General features: G+C 37.5%; 1 protein-coding gene across 1 annotated transcript in view; it reads left to right on the top strand.

Annotated features, from left to right (window-relative positions):
* Ube2w (ubiquitin conjugating enzyme E2 W) overlaps window positions 1-5729 on the top strand; it is a 61211-nt gene extending 55482 nt beyond the window's left edge. The window contains exon 6 of the mRNA XM_076835813.1: window positions 222-5729. Within this exon, the coding sequence (XP_076691928.1) occupies window positions 222-235 (14 nt within the window). The 3' untranslated portion in view covers window positions 236-5729. The remainder of the gene's footprint in view (window positions 1-221) is intronic.
* The last annotated feature ends 21253 nt before the right edge of the window (window positions 5730-26982 follow it).

Raw genomic sequence — 26982 nt, 5'->3', positions numbered from 1 at the left:
ACATCCTGAATATATGCTAACATAATGGTTTCAACTTATAAGCATATTAGTTCTATATAAAGTAATAATACATTATGTTAAGGTTTGTGCAAACTTTTTTATACTAAAGGAATAAAACATATCACTGTATAATTGAACACAAATTGGACTTTCTGTTAGACTAACTTGTAGATTTTGCTTATGCATTCTTTTTAATTATCTTTTTTCTCCTTTTCTTAAAGATGATACTTGTTGATGCCACTGTTATCATCCTCCTAGCAGAAGATAGTCCTACTGAGAAAATGAGCACTTTGATCATTCAGTCTTTGAACTTTAACCTTTGACTGGAAGTGACCTATAGGCAATGAAGACTACTTCCTTTTACTGCATTTTTACTCGTGTGCATTCTGGGCGCATGTTGATCGCTGGTTCAGTCCACGCAACTGACATGCTTTTATTAGTCATACAGTATTAATGCAGGTGTCAGGAAATGTCAAATATAATTCCATTTTTTATTTTTATTTTTTTAAGCTTTTGGAAAAGTTCCAGGTCCTCATGTATTGTGCAATAACAATGACTTCCTTGGTGGTTTTGGGACGTTCATTGCCGGCAATGGACGTTGTAACAGGAAAAGTTTTCATTAACTCCTGCCACTCAATGATTAATGCATGATAGGGCCTGTGAAATGAACTTTTATCAGCTATGGTGGGATTATAAATAAAGTGAGGGATCCAACATTACTTTGAAAGTCACCCCAACTGTTTATATTTGGATTCTATGCACTGTGATCCTAAGGTTAACAGCATGAATTAACATGCGTCTTTAAAGGACTGTAATGAAAGATCATTGCATATTTATTTAATTGTTTATATCTGCTGTCAAATTGTTTTGACATGGAAGGTTTTCAAGTAACATTGGCAGAGAGGTACAATATGTTATCCCTATGGTGAAAATAAATTCATTTGTTGTATATAGTTCCTCAATCTCTGAAGTAAAGGTATGAGTAATATAGGGTATGAGTGATTTAATCAAGGCTTTATTTTGGAAGTAAGAAAAATGGCAGTGATGAAAAAATTGCTGCAGTCCATCATTTGGGCTTGTTATTTGTACATTAAAGATATTTTTTCCAAGTAGATTACACTCTGTTACTTCCTGCTAGCCATCAGCATGAGCCCTACTGCCTAAACACTATTTCGTTTATTTATGTTTGGAAAATCCATAAACATTTTTGTTTGCAATCTTGTTGCTTTTGTTACATTTTAAGTCAAGTTTGAATGTTATAGTACTTTAATTGAAAAATTTTTGTCAAGTTTTTTCTTGTAAAATTTCTTTACCTGTAAGTATCATCTTGTTCTTTGATCCTGTACCTAAAATAAGAAATACATTTTTGACAGAGGCTTAATGTTTTAACAAAAGAGTGTGGACATTTTTATTTTAAAATTTAGGCAAAAGTACACTATAAAATGGTATGCTTGCTTATTTGTCTCACACAGCCATATAGATTTTCTTGGAGGATTTTGTTTTGTTTTCTTGTTGTTGGAAAGACTTACAGCTAGATAAAGTTTTTCTATTTAAAAAAAAAAAAATGTTGAAAGGTCCCATTCTCAGTACCATGTAAGTTAATGATACTACAACTAGGTTCTCTTTTTAAAAAGTGATTAATGTATTTTATAAATTACCTTTTCACATATGCAAAATCTGTTTCTACTACAATGTTATTTTTACTAATGCCTTATTGTTGCACTCTTTTTGAAATATCCTTCAGTGAATTTATTAAGCAATTTGGGCTTTAAAATAAAAGCCAGTTGGCTAAAAGATCTGAAATATGTACCCCAGTAAAACCATCCAATCAATAATTGGTAAATAATATTTTAAAAATTGTTTTTAATCTCTGTGTAGATGACATTTTGTAGCTTTATACATGTTGTGAATTAAGGGCATATAATTTTACACTCTAAAAGTATAATTGCTGAACTCAGGGGTGGGTAGACTTCAAAAATATGTCTGCTGTAGAAACAACTTGAAAATAGTTTTAAACCATGGCCAGCCACCAAATTGTGGACACTGTTTATACTGCTTGTTAGCAACTACCACTTAGAAAATTATAAGCATTTTTTTCTGTTTTAACTAGATATATGTAAGTTCTCACAGTGATCACTATCAGTTTTATCAGTTGCCCTGTTTAACCTAGTTAAAAAGACAACTTTGGATTATTCTTAGTTTTTAATAGCTTTTAACATAAAAGTTGTAGCTGTAAATTACGTATTTTCATATTTTACATAATTGCTCTAAACTACTGATTAACTTGATCTTTTTCTGGGGGAGGGGGGAGTGGGAAATCTTTCTCCATATTGCTGATCCTCTTACTAAAATCCTTTTATAAAGAAATGACCTGTGACATTTATTCACCAAAGGAATCAATATACCAGGTCAAAGAGTAACAATGTTAAACTATATATTAATAGGTCTTATATAGCCTCAGTTGAGTTTTTTATAATAGTGTTTTAACATACCTCTCTCTACATAATAGATATCATAAAAGTAAAATGAAGCAGAGGAAAGTAAAAGAAAACCAAATGATTTCGGTACATTTTTCTGGCTTAAGAGAGAAGAAAATAAGATGAAATATCCTAAATATAGGAGCACCAACCATTCATAATCAGGTTAATAGTACTCCCTTGAATTTCCTTGGAGTCATTGAAAATTCCTTTGCACTTAGATTTAATTATTTTTTATGTGTAAGTTACATATTAAAAGTCATAAGACATTTAACTGAGTCATTGCTTTTCCAAGGGCAAGTAATGGCTTTGTAATAAGGAAAAAAAAAAAAAAAAAAATCTCTGTAATGTGTTGTTTAAAGACAACCAAAATACCTAGAAATGTACATAGGAATATACTAATACCCTCTTCCCTCCCTGGGGCTTTATGCCTGCAGAATATGCTTTCATACCTAGAAAATATGTATTCTTTACTTCCTTATTTATTTATTTATTTATTTTAGGCCATTCTTGTTTGCCAAATTCTGTTAAGACAGTGATACATTCAGTTCCTTTTTATGCATGCTTAGATCATGAACTTGGTGCCCTTTCAAAAAATTTTGTCAAGTAGGGATTAATGCTGGGTTAATGAGGGTTTTATGAGAAAAGATTGTTTTCAGTTTTTCAAGGGAAATTTTTAAAAATAAATTTTGTGGCTCTTAAGGAATTAATGTTCATCTCTAAAGAACTTGTAATGTGTAATGCTTCCTTTTAGCCCGCAGGGAAATTAAGCATTTTTATACCCAGAAAAAAATGCTGAAAATAGCTTTTATATAGTCAAAAGTTCAACTGGAAAAAGATCTTAATCCTTGTTGTTTTGGTTAGTACATAAATATTTGTTATAAAGTAACTAGTTTATTACTTTTTCCCTTCGGAATTTTAAAGATATGCAAATACATATACATATATATATATATATGTCATTAGATACCTGCAGTGGATAATTGCTTCACATTCTAAAACAGGTACCTAGTGACTGCTTAATTGTTCCCAGATTGCATCAAAGATGAATTGACAAATAATGGCAATGAATAGTGATATGAAAATGGTATGTAACTACATATTGTTTCTGGTAATCAAGTCTTATTTTTTAAAAAGCCTATTGTTTTTGAGAAATGAGATATTTACAACTTGTTAAAACTTCTTCCTAAAAATAGAAGAGAAGAGGAGGTACTGTGTGTTCAAAAATTTTTTTAAATAAAGAATTCAGTGTCACTAGTTTAAGCCTTTATGGTTACTGCTGCTTATGTTTGTCTATCTCACTTTTATTAGTTTTTTTATACATATCTTAGCTGAATGTTTAAAATTTACAGTTATGTATAATTGCTAATATATATAAATTGGTTTTCAAAAAATTGAGGATTAACCATATTTTACTTTTCTGAAGATTCTTTATCAAAAAGCTATAGTACTCTTCTGTTACATATGGTTGAGATCTGTCTGAAGTACGTGAAGTGTCTTTTAATCTCTTACCCACTGACCCCAGTCGTCTTTGAAGTCCTTTAAAAAAAAATTTATAACACCCTTTTATTTTTATTTCTTTCTTACTGTCTCTCTCACAAATTTGCAGTGTATCAGTGTTCAACACTTTGCTTTTCTGGCTTCTAAATTTTCTTTTAAAGGTTAGGAAATCTAAAGAAGGAAGACTACTATATCAGAAATTGTTTAAAACCTAAAAAGAGGTCTGTGGATATAACTCAGTTGGTAGAGTACTTGCCTCGCATGCACAGGCCATGTGTTCAATCCCCATCACTGCCCCCCCCCAAAAAAACTAAAAAGGATTCTCCTTCCTATAAATAAAATAGATGTTCTTGGCACCTAATTTCATTTTATTTTAAAAAATGGCTAAATTTGGGGCTGGGATTGTGGCTCAGTGGTAGAGCACTTGCCTAGCACATGTGAGGCCCTGGGTTCAATCCTCAGCACCACAATATAAAGATATTGTGTCCAACTACAACTCAAAAATATTTTTAAAAAGGCTAAATTTGTTGAATAATTGACCTAAATGAGCTGTTAGTCCTAATTAATTTCTTTGGTACTATATGGGAATTTTATTTCTTTTTGGGTGGGAACTCTCCCAAAGTCTACTTATTGGTCAAATGAATGAATGAGTTAGGGATTTTCCATTTAAATCTTTAAACCATTTTGAGATGTAGAGTTATTTTTCTAAAATAATTTGTGGAACACTTTTGCTTTCTTAACATACATTGTATATTAATTTAAGGACAAGATTATATATACTTTATTTTTAGACATGGAATCTAGACATGTACTTCAACTTAGCTCTCTGTCTTGAAAATTGAAGTTATGGTTCTGACTATTATCCTGGTAAGTGATGTGTAAATTGTAAATTGAATTCTCAAATTTAGTATTGTGGCTTATATTTGGTGACAAATCTCCAGAATAATTACATGATAGTCTTTTTAAGAAAATTCTTAGTTGATATAATAATTATCTGAAGCTGAAATTTTGAATATATGGAAGGAATGAATAGAAGCAGGTCTAAACATAACTCCAGTTGTATATGTTGAGTGAAAAATTGGTGGGAAGTTAATCCAGTTCTTACTCTGTTTCTTGGCATATAACACTGTCTGGATTTTTGAGGAAAGGTTTATCCTCTGTTTTTAAGTGTTTTTTTTCCTGGGCAAAAGCTTAATTTAAAAATTTTCTTTTAGTGGCATAACTTGTCAGATTTCCTGATACATAAAAGTGAATAATATTGCCTGTCATTTAAGCCTGAAGAGACTATTGAGGAACTCAGTAGGTTTTAGCGGATACCATTGAAAACGCAAGTCTTTTCCTAGTTAAGTATAATTTATATAAATACAAATTAATTATCAGGCTCCAGATAAAAGAATTATTTGAGTGGATTATTGGGTTATTATCTAGTAGCCAAGAATTAAGTGCATGCTCAGATTAAAATGGCTTTTAATACATACAGTTTTTCTTTTGATATTCAGAAATACAAATTGTGCATTTTATTAATAGAAATGGAAATTTGTGCTTGGTTTGAGTAGGGTGGATATATATATTTTATAAATTCAAATTGCAAAAATATGTAAAGTTACTACTTTTTAAATAGAAAAATGTTAAGACAGATGTCTGTTATATATTTTTAAATACATGTATCAAACTTTTGTTAGTTGAATATAGGTTACTTTGTGTGCTTTATGGAATTCAGTAACTTTTAATAATAAAGCAGTTGTCATTTGATTTTTTTTCTGTATACTTGAATACTAAATTAAATAGATACTAGACTTCTTTGTAGTTTATAATAATATAAGACTGAATTTTGGTTCCTGTCTGCAGAAGATAGAGCTTATAAGGGTTATGGAAACAAACATGTCCATTTCCAAACTGAGTGCAACAGAACAAAGGTAGCCACTAAAACTGTGTAGTTATTAATTCAACAGATCATCTTTGCTTAATCATATAGCTAGTATATTTTAGTAGTTCTTTATGCTGTGATTAAATGAGTCTTGATTAAAGACTAGGTGTTTTCAGAGAAGATAGAAATTGAGAGCCGGGCACTTCCTTAGAGTTACCATGAATCTGATGTTGCTGAACTACAAACTACAACTAAGAAGGATGTACTACTGTAAAGAACTTCTGGATGCTTTTCTGAGTATACATCAATTTACTTAAATGAGTTGACTATTGAAGCAACAAGAAGAGAGAAGGAAATACGCAGAAGAAGGAAATATCGCTGCATCTATTATTCCTGGCAGGAAGAAATTAAATATGCTCTGCTGATGCTCTTTAAGTTTTCTTTTTCACAGGGAATCTTCTTGCTCCAGGAGCATCTTGGTTCTCTTTGGGGCAGCCATACTACCATAAAAATCATATCTCAACAAGCTGTTTTTGCAGACTTAGATTAGTAGATGGTTAGAGACATTCAGGAACTTCCTTTGTACTTTGATGGCAGTCTTTTCCTTTATTTTAATCCTTAAAATTATTTCTACTTCACATAGTAGAAAGAACTTTTGCCCACTAGTTTAAACTGCTTTGCTTAAGTGATTCTGCTGAAGTCCTCTCCCTGTAACTTTACACAGAAGGTAACATATAACAAAATTAAACACAAACTGAATTGAAGGTCCAGTGACAGTTACAGATTTGTTCTACTTGAATAGTAAGGCCTAAAGCTACAGTTGTTCTACATCTGTCCTGTTGGAAACCCCTCTCAATATATTTCTAATTGCTCATGTGATTTTTCTAAAAATATTTGCCTGATGTGAATGCAAAATATGTAAGTGGGAAAACCTGCGTGCCTTTTATAGTTCAGTGGAAATAATCTAAGGAAAGTTGAAATAAGAAAACTAAGGTAGAAAATATCTTCTCATGAGTCCATACCTTGCATTCAAAGACATAATATGGGTGAATCACACCATTGGGCAAGAATCTTCTATAGATGACTGGATAATAATTCTTGTCTTTTTCTTCCCTCCCTACCTACCACTCATCTATCCTAAACTTTCTGATAATAGGCACAGTATTGCAATTGTGTTTATGTCCCCAGCACATAGTATCTAGCATTTAAGCTTTTAATAAATAAATCTTGAATTAACTTGATTATATTTGTATTTTTCATGCTATTTTTTTTTTTTTTTTTTTTTTTTTTTTGCTATTTCTAAGGCTTGAACCTAGAGGTACTCTACCACTGAGCTGCACTCCCAGCCCTCTTTATTTTGAAACAGGTTCTTGCTAAGTTGCCAAGGCTGGCCTCAAACTACTTCTGCCGCATCCCAAATTGCTTGATTTGGCGGGGATGCACCACAGTGCCTAGCTCAATTACTAACAATTCTGAAGCATCCAGACCACCATCAGAGTGAAATGTAGCAGAACACAAAATCCTTCTGGCCCCAGTGAGTTTGAGAAGTTTGCTTTTAAATAAATTATAAATCATTGTTTGTGATTTCTTTTTGTATATGCTTCTCCTATCTTAAAGTTATTTTTCTTGAATTATATTGAATTAAGAATATAAATGCTTTAACCTAAATATACCTGAGGAGCAATGAGATCATAAAAGAAACCTGACACAAAGGTTAAAAACAAACATTAAGCATATCTGTTGAGTGTCTCATGCCAAGAGGGAAGGTAGATAAGAAAATCTATACCTGAGACCTATGTAATGACAGAAATAGGTGGAAAGGTACAGATAGTAAAAAGAGGTGACCCCTGTAAGGCTCAGTTAAATGGTACTTTCAGATTATTACAGAAATAAATTGCGACAAGTACTGTCCTGGCTTGAAAACTAAATTTTGTAGATGGGTTCCAGGCAAGAACAAAGGTCAAAAACTACAAATCCCCAAGACTAGAGCTATGTGAATATAAGCATAGATCAGTATAGCTGGCTGAGTGAGCCAGGGGGAGAACAGAGTAATTGGGAAAGAAATCCTGGGGCCTGATCATATGGGTCCTTCTAAGAGGTTATTTGGTCCTTTGATTTCCATTGGCCAAGGTGAGCCAAAGAGTTGTTTTTATCCTCTTGTTTATTCAATTTGGAAGGATATAGCTATGAAATCGAACCACCTCTGAACAATATCTCAGAAAGTTGCCTGGAAAACAAAGTCAAGGATATTCTTTTTTTTTTTTTTTTTTAATATTTTTTAGTCATTGATGGACTTTTATTTATTTATTTGTATGTGGTGCTGAGAATTGAACCCAGGGCCTCACATGTGCCAGCCACTATTCCAGCCATGTCAAGGATATTCTTGAACACTAAACCACTACCCCAATGTTCCACCCATTCAAAAACAAAACCTGTCACCCAATGGGGCTATGTCCTCATGGTGAAGGCCTGCTGAGTAAACCATTCCTGATTCATTCTTGCTTCATATGGCTGTAGAGGGAATGTCAAATTTTCTACTTAAAAAGTGTGATCCCTGACTAGCAGTGTACTTGGGATGCAATAATAATCTAATTATTAGGAAATTATTTCATCTACACAGAAATCTTACTATGCTACCTGTTATGGTTGAAATTGTGTCAGAGATGTGGAAATCCTAACCCTCAATTCCTCAGAATGTGTCCCTATTTGAAAATCCAGTCATTGCTGATGTAATTAAAGCTGAAGTAAAGTGAACTGGAGTTAGGCAACTGCAGGCCAAAGAATAGCAAGGTTTACTGGTGACCACTAAAAACTGGAAAAGATGAGTGTTTTAGTCAGTTTTTTTGTTGCTGTGACTCAAATATCCAACAAAAACAATGTGGAGGAGGAAATATTTGGGCTCAGGTTTAGTCCTTAGTCAGCTGTGGGCAGAACATCATGGTGGAAGGTCATAGTGGAGGAAATCAGCTCAGGACATGGCAACTAGGAAGCATAGAGCTCTGCTCACCAGGGACAAAACCTCAAAGTCACCCCCTAATGACTTAACTTCCTCCAAAACCCTACCTATCAGCAGTTAACTGCCCAGTTACTGTATCCACTGATTAAGTTACAGCTCAGAATTAATCATTTCACTGAACATTCTTTGTCTTACACAAGCTTAGAGGGGGACACCTCAAATCTAAACCGTAAGATTCCACACCAACCCTAAAAAGCTGATGCTAATCTCACAATGTAGAATGTATTTAATTCATTTCCAAGAGTCCACGTAGTCTAAACAGTTCCACCATTGCCCAAATGTCCCAGTCCAAAATCTGATCTGAGACTCAAAGCAAGATGGGCAGCTGGGTGCAGTGACACACTCCTATAATCCCAGCAGCTCAGGAGGTTGAGGCAAGAGGGTCGTGAGTTCAGAGCCAGCCTTAGCAACAGTGAGGCCTAAGCAACTCAGCAAGACCCTGTCTCTAATAAAGTAGAAAATTGGGCTGGGGATGTAGCTCAGTAGTTGAATGTCCCTGAGTTCAATCCCTTGTACTCCCCTCCCCTCAAAAAAAAAAAAAAAAAAAATCCAGCTGCACAAATAAGTCCTGTAGCTGCATGTCCAGCATCTGGGGCCCATCGCATTATGATGTTCTTTCCAAGGGGTTACTGGTCTGAGTAGCTCCATCCCATGGCCTTGCTAGGAGAAGTCCACATGGCCCCTCTCAGCTTGTTTCTGTTCCATTCCTGCATCTTCTTTGGCAGAGGTTCCACATTACCAGCATCTCTTAATTTCGGGGGTCTCCCTATCAGCTTCCTTCTCACAGCTTTATGCATCATCCTCTCAGGGGCTGCCTGTAGGGAATCCAACCCTGCTACCGTTTGTCTGGCTTTCCAACCTTTCCTTAGAAATCTTGGTGGAAGCCTTCATGATCCCCTATCATCCTTGAGGTTTAGATAGGTATGGTCTTGCCAGTTCCTAAGATTGCTTCAAGCCTTCTTTCCAATTGTTTGTGGGTAAAGCACTTAACATCTCTTAAGTGGCTGTGATCTCTTTAACAACCACACTTTCCTTAGTCCCAGTTTTATACCTTTTTTGGCCAAAGTGCAAGTTTTTCAGTCTTCCTGGTCTGATTTCTTCTCCCAAAGAAAACTTGGCTAAAAGCCACCAGCTGTTGAGAGCCACAGCCAAAGGGGCCCCAGCAAACTTTCAGACTGCCAGCTGATGTGGCTCACAGCAGCCCCAGCAACATCTAGCTGATTGGCTCCTCTGCGGTGAAGCTCATTGGGCCTTTTCCCTGCCCTTTCAGGTCACGGAGCTGCTCATTGGGGGACTTTTTGACTCCACCCATGCGACCCAGCCAATCGGCCTCAAGAGGAAGAGGATTGTGGGAGGTGTGGAGGCTGGTGGTGGGGGAGTGTGGCTTGTGGGAAGCCGGTGGTGGCAGTTGGGCTTTGAGGGTTTTTTCCTGAGGAGCTGTTTTCTTTGGCTTGTTTCGCCAGACTGTGGCATTTGGTGGCCCGTACGGGGAACGAACCCGCGACCTTAGCATTATCAGCACCAAATGCCGCAGTCTGGCTGGGCACAATTCAGGAGCCACTTGTCAAAAGAAACTAACTTTATTTTTAGAACCACACAAGCCAAAGAAAACGGCTCCTCAGGAAAAAACCCTCAAAGCCCAACTGCCACCACCGGCTTCCCACAAGCCACACTCCCCCACCACCAGCCTCCACACCTCCCACAATCCTCTTCCTCTTGAGGCCGATTGGCTGGGTCGCATGGGTGGAGTCAAAAAGTCCCCCAATGAGCAGCTCCGTGACCTGAAAGGGCAGGGAAACAGCCCAATGAGCTTCACCGCAGAGGAGTCAATCAGCTAGATGTTGCTGGGGCCGCTGTGAGCCAATCATCAGCTGGCAGTCTGAAAGTTTGCTGGGGCCCCTTCAGCTGTGGCTCTCAACAACCAGCAATACCTGTGCCACCTGATGAATGCTGTGCTGCCTTGAAATTTTCTCCAGATGGATGTTATTAGCCATTCATTCAGCCTCACATAAAGTATCAGTACATTGGCAAAATGGACTAATTTGCCAAAATGTAACATAAATTGCCTCTAGTACAATTTCCAATAGGGTCATCCTCTGAAACCTCATGAGCCCAGTCTTTACTGTCTGCTATCCTGTTCTGACATTCTGATCTGAGCTCTCACCAGAATTGCCCATTAAGCTTCACCTATAACACTACTTAACACTACTTTTGCAGCTTACATCTCTAAACTTTTCAAAATTTCTCCCACAAACTCCAAAATACTCCAAAAGCTTCCGAACCACATGGTCTGGTTAGTCACGGCAATAACCCTACTTCTTGGTACCAATTTGTTTAGGTCAACTTTGTGTCATTCTGGCCAAAAGACCTAACAAAACAATTTAAAACAAAAACAATTTAAAAGAGAAAAAGTTAATTTGCCTCATGGTTTCAGTGATCTTGTTCCATAGAAGGCCAACTCCATTGCTCTGAGCCTAAGGTGAGGCAGAACTTCATGGTGGCAGGAAAAGTAGCTCAGAACATGGCAACCAGGAAGCAAAGGGAGAGCTCTGCCCACCAGGGACAAAAAATGAGCCCCAAAGACATGCCCTCCAGTGACCTACTCTTCAAGCCCACATCCACCTGCCAAGAGTTACCACCCAATCAATCCACATCAGTGGACTTACCCACCGATTAGGTTAAGGTTCTCATAACCCAATCATTTCACCTCTGAACATTCTTGCATATTCTGACACATGAGCTTTTGGGGAATACCTCATATCTAAGCCATAACTATAGGAAAGGCTTTTTCTTAGGGCATTTGGGGAGAGCATGGATCTGATGACACCTTAACCTTGGACTTCTGTTCCCCCAGAATTGTAAGATAATATGTTTGTTTGTTTGTTTTAACTGGGTTTAGTGGCTTTAATCTGTAGTCCAAAATAGTTGGGAAGTTGAAGCAGGAGGAACTTGAGCCCAGTAGTTCAGGAACAGCCTGAGCAACATACCAATACCACATTTTTTTAAAAAAAAATTAAATTTGTAGTACTTTATTATGGTAGACTTAAGAAATGAATGCATACTGTCAATCTCTTTTTTTCTAGTTCTGTCTTCTGAATACACAGAATAAAGTCCTAGTCTCTTTTCCAGATATCTCCAAATGCTTTAAGAACAAGTTTCATGGCACAGAGGGGGGGAAAAAAGACTTCTCCCTCACCAGTTTGTTTGTTGGTTGGTTTTGGTTAGTTTTAACTTTTTTTTTATTATTTGTTATTGTTACTTTTAGTATTTTGGTTTTGCTTTTTCCTTAAGATGGAGATCTCACTGGTTTCTAACCCCTGGGCTCAAGTTGTTTTTTTTTTTTTTATTCAAGCTGCCACACATTAGCTTTCCCTCTTAATTCAATGTCTGAGCTTTTGTTTTACATTTTTTAAAGCTAGGAACATAAGCCTACAGCATACATTTAGTATCTCCAACTCAGCTGTTATTTGAACATTGTAACTACTTTCAAGTTGGTACCTTTCTATCAAAAATCAAATTGCTATCATTCAGGCCATGTTCCTAAATAACATCATCCAAGAAAGGATATGCTGATTGTTCTCTTGCAACTGGTTCATGTGTCCCAAATGGGCATTCCTTTGGTTTCTCTTTGAATTGCTGAATTTTGCTTGTTGTTTTGCATTTTCTTATCAGTTGAAATCTACACATTCTGGTTTAAGAAAAAAAGTGTCTAGAGTGAATGCAAGGTGCATGACAGCTGTGGAAGTGTACTGCTCAGCCCTCATGACATGAAATCTTGCTAGTCTGCCACAAGCAGTGCAGTAGAGGAAAACACAACTGCAGCCCTTCAGGGTCTGTCTCAATTTTAGATCCAAGGAGTTTTCTCAAGCAGTTCCCAGCCAATGACTGCATGGTGGGAGCCTGGCCATTTCTGCCCACTGTGGAATTTAACATAATCCTCACTCAACCTCTCCCATTAGGTTGGTGAGAACTTGCCAGATTTGCCTCAGTTCAAAACTCCCTGCCCAAATCCATTTTCCCTTTCTTTCACAGGTTTCAAATCTACACCATGGTTTGTTTTTTGCAGTCTGTTATTATTTTTATTCTTGGCTTTTTTTTTTTTTTTTTTTTTTTGGGTACCGGGAATTGAACTTGGACGTTCAACCACTGAGCCACATCCCCAGCCCTATATTGAATTTTATTTAGAAATAGGGTCTCGCTGAGTTGCTTAGTGTTTCACCATTGCTGAGGCTGGCTTTGAACTCAAGATCCTCCTGCCTTAGCTTCCCAGGCCACTGGGATTACAGGTGTGTGCCACCATGCCTGGTTCTGTTGTTATTATTTGGTACTAGGGATTGAACCCAAGGGTGTTTTATTACTAAGGTATATCCCCAGCCTTATTTATTTATTTGTTTGTTTGTTTATTTTGGTGCCAGGTATTGAACTCAGGGGTACTTGACCACTGAACCACATCCCCAGCCCTATTTTGTTTTTTTTATTTTATTCATTTATTTATTTATTTATTTATTTATTTTGAGGGTGGGGGATGCTGGGGATTGAACTCAGGGGCACTCAACCACCAAGCCACAGCCCCAATCCTATTTTGTATTTTATTTAGACAGAGTCTCACTGAGTTGGCTAGCACCTTTCTTTTCTGAGGCTGGCTTTGAACTTGTGATCCTCCTGCCTCAGCCTCCTAAGCCGCTGGGATTACAGGCATGCACCACAACTCCTGGCTTTATTTATTTTTTTATTCTGAGACAGTTTTGAGGCTAGCTTAAGTTGCTGAGGCTATCCTTCAACTTGTGATCCTCCTGCCTCAGCCTCCTAAATTTCTAGGTTTACAGATTTATGTCACCATAACCAGCCTGATCCTATCTTTCACAAATTTACCTGCTAACAGGCCTTATATCCTCTTAACTCCTTAGTCTGATTCCTAGAGGCCCCAAGTCAGCACATTTGGCACTGGGTATGGTGCAAGAAGGCAGTAAAATGGGACTTTGAGACCCAGCCACTACTCTGACAATGAGGATTCTATCCCAGGTGGCATGTGGGGTATGGATACTCCCTGCCACAAGTTTTATGTGCCCTAATTAAAACTTTCACCAATAGTGACTTTGAAGAGTGCTCTGACAGAGGGAGCTACCATTGATAGTACAAGGGTTTAAGTCTTTTTTTCTTTTTGTGCTAGAAACTGAACCCAGGGCCTTGTGCAAGCTAGGCAAATTCTTTCCAGTGAGTTATATTCCCAGCCTTTGGTTCAAGTCTTTGAAAATCGGGAAAACAATGAGTACAAAGACAATGGAATTGCCTTTTTAAAAAATAAATTGTATTGACCCCCTGTCTTAGTTTGTACAAGCTGTCATAACAAGACACCACAGACTGGGTGACTTAAGCAATAGAAATTGATTTCTCATAGCTCTAGAGGCTTGAAGTCCAAAATTAAGGTTACTTGTAAGGTAGATTTCATCTGAGCCTTATGCTCATGGCATATAGGTAGCTGCCATTGTGCTTTGGTGACAAATCCTTTGTTCTTGTGAGAAAGGGGAAGAAAGATGTGTACCCCGTCGAGGTTTAGGGCTTCAATATTTGGAGGAAGGGGGGACACAGTTCAGTCCATAGAGTCCTATAGAGGAATAATGAAAAATTGAGGGTAATTAAACTATTGAAAACTAAGGCTGGGGGCTGGAGTTGTGGCTTAGCGGTAGAGCGCTCGCTTAGCATGTGTGAGGCGCTGGGTTCGATCCTCAGCACCATGTAACAATAAATAAAAATAAAGATATTGTGTCCAACTACAACTAAAAATATATTAAAAAAAATACTAAGGCTGCACAACAGAAGGCCTCTTTAGTAGCTGCCAAAGAAAGTCTCATCTCCTACAGTGAGAGTGGGAGAGCAGGAAAAGCTGAAGACCAGGGCCTGGGGGTAGAATGTCATTAGCATGTAGGAGGGAGGCCCTGGGTTTAATCCCCAGTAGAAACAAACAAAAATAATCTGAAGGTCAAATGCAGAATTTAAGATTCTGGGTTTTTTTGTTGTTGTTTTTATGTGTGTCTGTGTGTGTGTGTATGTACTACTAGGGGTTGAACCCAAGAGTACTCTACCACTGGGCTACATTCCCAGCTCCCCCCCTTTATTTTTTATATTTTATTTTTGAGACAGGGACTTGCTAAATTGGTCAGGGTGACCTTGAATTTGTTATTCTCCTGTCTTAGACTGCTGAGTAGCTGGGATTACAGGCATGTGCCACCAGTAGAATTTAAAAGATTCTTGGGCTTCAAAGATGTTTCAATGGCTCACTGAAATGAGTCTGTTATGTCAAGATCAGGGCCCAGGTTGGGGAAACTTGGGACTTTGACACATGGGAAGGATGGAGTCATCTGAGTAGATAACTCCAAAGATTTTGGCTCCCTTGACTCCTCTGAAGTCTTAGAGCTTATGGGGGTGGCTCAGTCCTCTCTATTGAGGGTATTAGAATATCCTCCCCATTGGAAAAATTGTCAGGGACCTGCCACACAATCTGCCCCCATCTCTTTGAAAAATGGTGCCTCAACTTTTGGGACAGTCTTTCTTGCAACTAGTCTCAGTTACAGAAGATGGCCATCATTGAACTAACTGCCAGATCTATACATAGGTTTAAGTCACTGCCTAGCTCACCTGGGATACACTGGCCCAATCATGGGGGAAAAGAACTATACTCCCAACATACCTGTAGTAATTATTTAGCAGATATGTACAGGACCCAGGAGGCATATCTGTAGGGCTGAATTTTGTAGATGATTAAACAAGGAGACTGGAGCGTGAGATTGATAATGGAGAGTTTATTGCTTTGGGGTTCTTCTCTTGGTCTATGGGATTTAGCACCTAGGAAAATAGTCCAAGGCACAGTATGAACTCTTTACAAAGCTAGGCCCTTTAAGTCAGGAGAAAACACTTAACCACACTGAGCCAAAATGAATTGCCACAGTAGAAGATGGAAAAAGAATAAAAGACTCAAAAGAAGTGGACTTGCTGCAATGGGCATTAGGTGAGGTTGGAAGATTTACTAGAGAATTTTGTTGCATGAGAGGCACAGAGGACAGACAGCTCATTACCAAGGCCATCTGTAAGATGTTAGTGAGATGGGCACTGGAAACATTAAGTTCAATAGTGGCCGTCCTCTGCAATCAAGACTAGTGGCAAGAAAGACTGTCCCAAAAGTTGATGCAACACTTTGCAAAGATGAGTGCCATCTCCCAGAATGCTGTATAGGCACCAGAAAGACCTCTATAAGGAACATTGTCACTAGTAGGAAGAATGCGCGAGTACTGGAATAATTACCAGAGTTGGATTCTTGCCAGGGGTCAGAGCAAGAGTCCCACTAACTCACAGCTACTGTCTTTGCACTGTGAATTCTTTTTGTCCAGGGACAAGCTAGGAAGGAGGCCATTTTGCCAGGCGAGGTGGCGGATCCCTGTAATCCCAGTGGCTTGGGAGGCTAAGGCAGGAGGATCCCAAGTTCAAAGCCAGCCTCAGCAACATCAAGCTGCTAAGCGACTCAGTGAGACCCTGTCTCTAAATACAATACAAAATAGGGCTGGGGATGTGGCTCAGTGGTTTAGTGCCACTGAATTCAATCCGTATTACCCCCGCCCTCCAAGAAGAAGGCCATTTGGCAGGAATATTGACCCTGATATTTAGCTCAGGAATCTAGAAGTAAACATTCAAGGCAAATAAGTAAATAAATAAATATTTTGGGGGGGAATGCTGAGAATCAAACCCAAGGTATAGCACTAGGCAAACTCTCTAATAATGAGCCACTTTCCCAATCCAAGGCAATCTTTTATGAATTTAGAGTAGAAGAATACACTATGATTTTGCCTAAGCATATTTTTTCCAATAAATGACCATTAAGTTCTTATGTGATAATTCCTAATTATAAATGTAGTTCCAGTATCAGAAAAGAATTTTTGAAGAACAGTGCCTTCTTACAGTATGGAGAATAATTGTGAACACATAAAATGGAACAAGAACAAAATTAAATACCTCTGGAAATTTAACTTAAGGCAATTTGCTTTGAGCTTCAAGTAAGAATAAATCTTTTACCTTCTTCATCCCCAGTTGCTTGCATATTGCCTAGAACAAATCAAGAATTCAGTAAATGTTTGTTAAATGAATGAATGAACTAACAAAAAGTTCTAACCCTTAAGTCTGAGCATAGAATTTCCCATTTATTCTCATTTTGATGTATCCAAATTACATCTGGAGTTACACAGTCAAAATCAAAATGTTTTCTCCATTCACAAACCTGAAGAGAGACTTTCATGAGCCTCCCAGAGACAGAAAGGGAAGAGGCATTGTTTTATTTTTGTCTCCTTAGGAAATATTTTTTACTTTTGTTCAATAGAGTTTTTTGAGTGACTAGTTTGACTCAATATCTTTCCAGTAAGAGTTGGAACCAGAATTTATACTTGAGGGAAACAAAACTCTCCTTATCTGATGCTGATGCTGAGCCAGGTGTAAGGATGACTGTTTAAACTCACTTTCAAGTTTCTTGGGTATAAGCAATGTTACATCTCCTTCAAACATTTATCCAGGAGGATATAAAACAAATTAATTTTCCTCTGTAATTTGGTATCCAGAGTGTAAATACTTACAGAGAAGAATATAGCAAGAGAACAATAGCAAACTTTAAAATATTTAATTTATTCTCTTACAGAAAGACTAGAAATAATTTCAACAGCTAAGAATTAAGAGGAAATATAGCTAGGTACCTGGCACATACCTGTAATCCCAACAGCTCAGGAGACTGAGTCAGGAGGATTGTGAGTTCAAAGCCAGCCTCAGCAATTTAGTGAGGCCCTAAGCAACTTAGTAAGACCCTGTATCAAAATATAAAAGAAAAAGGGCTGGGGATGTGACTCAGTGATTGAATGCCCCTGGGTTCAATCCCCAGTGCCAAAAAAAAAAAAAAAAAGAAGAAGAAGAAGAATTAGGAAGTACAATTCTATTAAGAATAAATATGAAATTTTTTTTATTGGTTGTTCAAAACATTACAAAGCTCATGATATATCATCTTTCATACATTTGACTCAATTGGGTTATGAACTCCCATTTTTACCCCAAATACATATTGCAGAATCACATCGGTTACACACTTACCTTTTTACATAATGGCATATTAGTGACTGTTGTATTCTGCTACCATTCCTATCCCCTACTATCCCCCCTCCCCTCCCCTCCCATCTTCCCTCTCTACCTCATGTGCTGTTGTTCAATTCTCTCCCTTGTTTCCCCGCCTTTCCCCTCACAACCTCGTCTATGTAATTTTGTGTAACATTGAGGGTCTCCTATCATTTCCATATGTTTTCCCTTCTCTCTCCCTTTCTCTCCCCCCAATCGTCTTTGTTTAATGTTAATCTTTTCCTCATGCTCTTCCTCCCTGTTCTGTTCTTAGTTACTCTCTTTATATCAAAGAAGACATTTGGCATTTGTTTTTTGCAATCTGTATACAGGGTAAAAATGGGAGTTCATAACCCACTTGAATCAAAGTTTGAAATATGATATATCAAGAACTATGTAATGTTTTGAACAACCAACAATAAAAAATAAATAAATAAATAAAAGAATTGGCTAGCTTCACTTAGCATAATCTGCTCTAATGCCATCCATTTCCCTGCAAATCCTATGATTTTATCATTTTTAGTGCTGCGTAGTACTCCATTGTGTATAGATGCCACATTTTTTTTATCCATTCATCTATTGAAGGGCATCTAGGCTGGTTCCACAGTCTAGCTATTGTGAATTGTGCCGCTATGATCATTGATGTGGCAGTATCCCTATAGTACGCTCTTTTAAGATCCTCAGGGAATAGTCCGAGGAGGGCGATAGCTGGGTCAAATGGTGGATCCATTCCCAGCTCTCCCAGGTATCTCCATACTGCTTTCCATATTGGCCTTACCAATTTGCAGTCCCACCAGCAGTGTACAAGTGTACCCTTTTCCCCACATAAATATGAAATTTTAAATTGAAGAAATATTTTGAGATCAGGGGCAAATCTCCTCACTGGTTAAAAAAAAAATGGGTTACATTAGAGGTTTTGCTTGCTTGTTTTGCATTTTTGGTGCTGGAAATTCAACACCAGGACTTTGTGTATGCTAGACAAATGCCCTACCACTGGGTTAACCAATAGCCCAGATAGGAGTTAGTTTTGTTTTATGGTTCTGGGGATTGAATGCAGGGATGCTCTATTACTGAGCTATATACCCTGGGACTATCTTTTTTTTTTTTTAATTGCAAGTAAAACTGTCTTACAGTAAAAGGAATTTGTTGATTTATGAAAATGGAGAGTCTAGGTGTGGTGCAGCTTCAGAATAGTTGGAAGAAAGAGCTCAAAGATGTTGTCTCCCATACACAGCTCTGGTTGGCTTTATTCTTTTTATCTATCTATCTATCTATCTATTTATTTGTTTTATTTTTTCCTGCTACTGGGGATTGAACTCTGGGATGCTTTACCACTGAGCTACATCCCCAGTTCTTTTTTATGTTGAGACAAAAGTCTTGCTAATTGCTGAAGCTGGCCTCAAACTTGTTATCCTCCTGCTTCAGCTTCCCAAGCTGCTGGGTTAACAGGCATGTGCTATACTGTTCCTGACTCTGGTTGGCTTTATTCTAAAGGCAGATTCTCCCCAAATGGAAGGCAAGAGTATCCCTGACAGCTCAACCTTCTCAGTTTAGCAACGACAAGACAACACATTTCTCTTTCCCAGTGTTTGTGTATTCATCTTAGAGAAGGTTCTGGATGGTCTTTTTCTGGAATATTATGTCCACACCACCCCTTAGCCACTGAAGTGGGAAGATGGGGTCCTTGGGCCAAACCTGGATCCATGACTGCCCCTTTGGCAGTGAGAGGGAGAGTTTCCCAATAGAATGCCAATGGGGTTGAGGAACTTTATTGAGCAGAGAACATCTGGCTTGCTTTCTTCATTATAGAACTGTTTGCATTGACCAAATGGGAGATGATAAATCTGAACTTGTATGTGTATTTATCTAAACTATTCCAGTCCATGAGGTTGCGTGTGAATGGAAAACATCTAAGGGAGTAGGCAGCCGGGAAATAACTAGGGACAGCTGGAAAGTTGCACAATGATTTAAGTTCCATTTAAGCTGTGATTTGAAGTTAAAAATAATGTGACATATAAGGTTCCTGTAATATGTCCAAATATAAAACTAATAATGAGTTTGCAACATAGGATAAGAATGATATGTTAGTAATACTGGATTAATTTTCAACACCTAATAATTTGAAGAGATAGGGCTGGAGGTGAAGTATTAATTCAACACTTTAATAAAACCTACCAAGATGCTACTAAAAGCTAATTAAACACATTTTCAAATTATCCCTATTAAATAGTAAATCTTGGACAAGATAGATGTAACACAGGAAGATAATTAAATCTTACAAATTATCAAATGTATGCTAAATACTAGAGCTTATATAAAATGTAGTTATAGGGCTGGGGTTGTGGCTCAGCGGTGGAGCACTGGCCTAGCATGTGTAAGGCCCTGGGTTTGATCCTCAGCACTACATAAAGATAAATAAATAAGGGCATTGTGTCTATCTACAACTAAAAAAATATTTAAAATGTAGTTATACTGTATATATTAGACTATAACTTGAAGTGTATTTTATTCTTTGTATAAATCATGTTTTATAAACAATTGAGTAAATTGTATGATTTGTGCTAAGATCAGTGAAATAGAAATAACTTTCCAAATTCTTTTTATAGCTAAGTGTGGTGGTTCACACCTGCAATCCCAGCTGTTAAGGAATCAGAGGCCGGAAAGTTGAAATTTCAAGACCAGCCTCAGCAACTTAGTGAGACTCTGTTTTAAAATAAAATAAAAAAGGGTGGGGAATATAGCTCAGTGGTAGTGTGCCCTCTGGATTTGAATACTCAAAAAAAAAAAATCAAAATACTTCTATGATAACTGAAATTATTTGAATTGTGTATCATTACTTTGCTTAGCACATTTTGTTTAAAATATTAAAAGAAACTGTATCTGTACATATTGCAAAAATAGTTCACTAATGTGAACTCCTGGTGGATCAGAAGACATTCTTAAGCACTTGCTTTTAAGAAATGATCAACTTTATGGCTGGGCACAGTGGTGCACGCCTGTAATCCTAGGGGTGCAAGAGGCTGAGACAGGAGGACCACAAGTTCAAAGCCAGCCTCAGCAAAAGCCAGGCACTAAGCAACTCGGTGAGACCCTGTCTCTAAATAAAATACAAAAATGGGCTTGGGATGTGACTCAATGGTCAAGTGCCCCTGAGTTCAACCCCCATACCAAAAAAAAAAGAAAGAAAGAAAAAAGAAATGATCAACTTTAAAGAGGAAAACTCTAGAAATTATAAATCTTTTATCTGGGCATTGGTACTTTTAAAACTGTTTGGTTTTTTTTTTTTAAAGAGAGAGGGAGAGGTTTTTTTTTTTTTAATATTTATTTTTTAGTTTTTGGCGGACACAGAATCTTTGTTTGTATGTGGTGCTGAGGATCGAACCTGGGCTGCAGGCATACCAGGTGAGCACGCTATCGCTTGAGCCACATCCCCAGCCCTAAAACTTTCTTAATAAATGATTTGCAACTGAAAGCATGAAATCAACTAGAGTAGTATTCATTTTACAAAAGAAAGAATAGACCAGTTACCCAGGATAGAAAAATCATAAGTCACAAGTATTAAATTTTTTTTCTCTAATAACTTTAACAAAACTTGTAAAATGCTACATGTAGGGGAAAGTAAGTGCAAAGAAGTATAAAAACAATACAAGCCATCCATATTCCACTTCTCTGAGATAATCGTATATTTAGTAGGAAGGCACATTTATGTTTAATTATATACATAAATATAAATGGAATTGAAATCAAACATAAAGAAAGCAGTGTGATTAGCATCATATGTCACTGGGGAACTGCAAATTGAAACAATGAAATATCACTACATGTTTATTGGAATTAGCCAAAATCTGGAGCACTGACAACACCAAATACTAACAAGGTTGTGAAGAGACAGGAAATCTCCTTCATTGCTGATGGAATGCAAAATGTCAAATCCACTTTGGAAGAAAGTTTGACAATTTTTTACAAAACTGAAGCCTACTCTCGGTATGATTCAGTGAATTCATTCTTTAGTATTTACCTAAATGAACTGAAAACTTTGTAGCTACTCAACATCCAGCCTCCAAATGTTTATAGCAAGTTTATTCCTATGTGTCAAAACTTGGAAACAACTCAGATGTCCTTTAGTATGTAAATGGATAAATAAGCTGTGGTATATCAGTAAAATGGAATATTATTTAACATTAAACAGAAATGAGTGACAGGTATAATTGGGCACGCCTTTAATTCCACGACTCAGGAGGCCAAGGCAAGAGTATCTCAAGTTCCAGACCAGCCTCAGCAACTAAGTGAGGCCCAAAGCAGCTTAGTGAGACTGTACCTAAAAATCAAAAGTAAAAAGAACTAGGGATGTGGCTCAGTGGTAAAATGCCCAAGGTTTAATCCCCAGTGCTACATACACACACACACACACACACACACAGAGAGAGAGAGAGAGAGAGAGAGAGAGAGAGAGAGAGAGAGAGAAAGGAGCTAGAAGAAGGAATTTTGAATGTTTTCACATAAAGAAATGAATGTTTGAAGAGACAGATTATGTTTAATCTGATTTAAACATCATACAATGTATCTATGTATTGAGACACCACATTATACCCATGAATATGTATAATTTTTTTCTTTTTTCCTGTGTATGTGTTTTTGTGAGGTACTGGGGGTTGAGTCCAAGGGCTTACACATGCTAGGCAAGTGCTCTATCACTGAGTTATATCCCCCAGCCTTTTTTTTTTTTTTTTTTTTTTTTTTTTGTGGTACCAGGGATTGAACCCAAAGACCCTCTACCACTGAGCCACAACTCCAGCCCTTTTTAAATTTTTATTTTCAGACAGGGTCTCACTAAGTTGCCCATACTGGCCTTGAACTTGCAATCCTCCTGTCTCAGTTCCTGAGTAGGGGGAGAAGTTCTAGGTCTCACTTTATTGCTCAGTCTGGTCTCAGACTCCTGGGCTCAATCCTCCTGCCTCAGCTTCCTGGGACTACAGGCCTTCATACCCAGCCAATACGTACAATTTTTATGTTTTCACAAATTAGTTTTTAAAATTCAATTTAAATTTAGAAGAAAAGAGTGAACCCAGCTGGGCGTGGTAACACACGCCTTTAAATCTAGCTGTTTAGGAGGATCCCAAGTTTAAAGCCAGCCTCAGCAACGACAAGGAGCTAAGCAACTCCATGAGACCTCCCATCTCTAAATAAAATACAAAATAGGGCTGGGTATGTGGCTCAGTGTTCAAGTGTTCCAGAGTTCAGTCCCCAATACCAAAAAGAAAGAAAAAAAAAAAGAATAAAAAGAGTGAACCCTAGTGTAAACTATGGACATCAAATAATAATGATGGTATATCAATAGTGACTAGTTGGTTATAACAAATGTACCATACTAATATGGGATGATAAACTGAGAACAGAGAGCAGGAAATATATGGGAACTCTACTTTCTGCTCAATTTTTGTAAACTTTAAACTACTTTTAAAACTAAATGCTTTTGATTTAATAAAGAAAGGAGTGTTATTAACTGTAAAACCTTTGAGAGTGTCCAGAAGTTTAAAAAAAAAAAAAGTAATCAGTTCTTCAGGCGGCAGCAGAGTGTTTGGGCTCTGGGGCGTGGGAGACTGAAGTCACACGCATTGTGTAATGCATTAAGTGGGAGGGGCCACAGTACAATGCCAGACCAAAATCTCCTTGGCTCAAGGTCAAGTGAAAATGCTAAATAGCTCAGTAATGGCTTCCCAAAGTGCACAGTAAAATACTTACAGCTAATTGTCTATAAATGTTAGACATTATTCATTGAACCTCCTTCTCTACCACCCAACACTCATAATTAAGATTAATAAAGGGGCTGGGGTTGTGGTTTGAGGGTAGGGCACTTGCCTAGCATGTGTGAGGCACTGGGTTCAATCCTCAGCCCCACATAAAAATAAATAAAAATAAAGGTATTGTGTCTATCTACAACCAAAAATGTTTTTTAAAAAAGATTAATAAAAATATCTCATGAAAATTTGTTTTGTCTTCTGTTTTTAGTTCTTTAATGTTATTGTAATTATAGCATATTAATTTTCTATGATTGCTGTAACAAATTTCCACAAAATTGGTGGATTAAAACAATAGAATTTTATTCTCCAGTAGTTCTGGAGCCCAGAAGTCCAAAATCAAGGCATTAGCAGGACAGTGTTCCCTCTGGAAGCTGTGGAGGAGTATGCTTCCTTGCCCCTCACCTCTCCCACCCCTGGTTGGTCCCAGGGGTTCCTTGGCTTGTTGCTGTGTCACTCCCATTTGTGTGTGTGTGTGTGTGTGTGTGTGTGTGTGTGTGGTACTGAGGATCCAACTCAAGGGTACTCTTCCACTGAACTACCTTTCCAGCCATTTTTGCTTAATTTTTAGACAAGGTCTTGCTAAATTGTTGAGGCTGGTCTGGAACTTGTAATCTTTCTGTTTTGGCCTCCCAAGTCACTGGGGTTTTAGGCATGTGCTACCACATGTGGCCTTCACTCCAGTTTCCACCTCTATAGTTACATCACCTCTTTTTCTTGTATCTGTCTTCTCTGTGTTCTATCCCAGAACTCTCTATTCCCTCTTATAAATGTGACTGCATGTAGGGTCTACCTCTATAGGATAAGTCTCTCCTTTCAAGACTTTAGTCACATTTTTTTTTTTTTTTGGCCATACAAGGTAATATTCACTCTTTACCATGTAAGATAATATTCACAGGATCCAGGGATTAGAATATGGGCAAGTCCCTTTAGCCCTGCGACTCATCCCCTACACATGGCCTTTGAGGATGAAAATAGCCTTCCACAGTCTTGGGTAGAAACCCAATATCCACTTAGGATACTTGAATTCATGAGAAAAATTAAATAAAACTTCAAAATGCCCTAGAACTTTGTATTAGGGTTCTCTAGAGGAACAGAACCAACAGGATATGTTTGTTTGTTTTTAAAGATTTATGATTATAAAAAGGGGATTTATTAGATTGGCTTACACTACCAGAAGCTGGAGAGTCCCACAATGACTGCCTGCAAACTGAAGAGCTAGAGGAACCAGTCCAAGAAACTGAAATCTCAGAACAAGTGGGACCAAAGATTCAACCCCAGTCCAGGACTCAAGGCCTGGAAATTCCCTGGGGAATCACAGGGCGGAGTCCACTTTCAAGCATTGAAGGAGCTGGAGTTGATGCCCTCAGAGGATTCCATCAGCAATCAAGAATCTGTTTGAGAAGAATCCAGGGGCTGCTTTCTTATTCTTCCAACTTTCTGTTCCATTTAAGCCTCTAGCCTATTGGACTATGCTGCCCACACTTAGGTTTTCACCTCAATTCGAGGTACCACATGCTAGTCATTCCCAGAAACACCCTCACCGAAACACCTAGAAACCTCTTATCTCTGGCCTCTCTTAATCCAATCAATTGACTATTCAGGTTAACCACCACAAATTTCTACAACCAACACTTTTTCTTGGAAAGAATTTGATGTGTTTTATTTAAAAAAATAATAATAGTAGCTGGTTACTGAAAAATTTCAAACAATTGTACATATATACTTGGTACACAAAAACACTTCTTGGGGGCTGGGGTTGTGGCTCAGCGGTAGATCATTTGCCTAGCATGTGTAAGGCCCTGGGTTTGATCCTCAGCACCACATTTAAAAAATTAAATAAATAAAATAAAGGTATTGTGTCCAACTACAGCTAAAAAATAAATCTTTAAAAACAAACAAAAAAAAAAAAACACCTCTTGGGTATTTCCTCATTGTTAACTTTCTCAGCTCCAGGGTCTTTTCTCTGATGACATTGTCTAAACTAGCACCAGCACCTGGTGCCTGTCTCATTCCCAGCCCCCCCTCACTTCTTTGATGGCCCTTGTTTCTAACTTTCTGAACTTTACCTTCCCACCCCAGATGTGAATAGATGCCTATCCTCTAATACATGGGACAAAAAATCTATCTACTGTGCAGATTTATTTCCCTCCCCTTACACCTCTATTTCCCCTCCTTCTTGTCTTTCTATATTCCTTTCTTTTCATCTTCTTCACTTTTTTTTTTTGGTGTGTTTGGTCATTGTTTTCCTCCCACCCAGAGCAGCTGTGATTTGTATAGCTTTTCCAAAGAATGAATGAACAAGCTAAGATGAAAGTAAAGAGTGAAAGTTTCTCCCTTTCTGTTCCTTTTCTCCCAGCCCCTAAGGGTAATGGAAACTATTTTAAGATTTAATAAACAATGTCAAAGATCAGGTTCGACACAGTTTCTTAGCTGTGATTCTCAAAGCTGGTCCATGGCTCTCTACCAGCTCATGAGCTATTTTTAAACAGTCTATGAAGAGATGAGTATAGAAACTGAGCATGCACATTTAGAAACTTAGTAATTTGACACAGCAATATTATATCTGTTTAATAAGAAACATTTGACCTTGTAGGCTATATGTATTTCTTTTTTTAATATTATTTTTCTGGTGATTCGTTTTCATTGTATTTTAGAGGAGTATCAGACGATGATTGAAAAACAAAGGCCCTTAACATAGTTTGAGACACAGTCTGTTGAGTGCTTGGCAGATACTTCATTCTTTCTGACTGCATATTCAGTCAGCATATTCCTGTCTTTATTTCGGAAGAGAGAACATTTTAGAATTTAATAGTTTCTTTTTTCTCAACATTAGTTTCAAGTATAAGTTTTTGAACTGATTTTACAAGTAAGAAATCTCTTGGCTCACTTAAGTTTCCCAATTTTAGATTTTCATTGGTTTCAACTTAACTAGTGCCACCTCTATTTCTGTGCTTCCTTTTCTCAAAGTCTTATTAGATCTATCTTTTTGCTAGATCTTGCCTACTTTGTGCGCATGCACACTATGGTGTTGGGAATCTAACCTAGCTTGGATCTTGTGCATGCTAAACCCGTGCTCTATCACTAAGTTACATCCCCATCCTAAAAAGTCAATTTTTTTAAGGAGCTCCTAATTCACTTTCCTTTTTTTCTGTACTGGGGTTTGAACCCAGAGGCGCTCTA

Source organism: Callospermophilus lateralis, chromosome 16 (assembly GCF_048772815.1).
Source record: "Callospermophilus lateralis isolate mCalLat2 chromosome 16, mCalLat2.hap1, whole genome shotgun sequence".
Taxonomy (NCBI): domain Eukaryota; kingdom Metazoa; phylum Chordata; class Mammalia; order Rodentia; family Sciuridae; genus Callospermophilus; species Callospermophilus lateralis.
The sequence above is the reverse complement of the archived record's forward strand: the minus strand, read 5'-3'. Positions and strand labels throughout refer to the sequence as shown.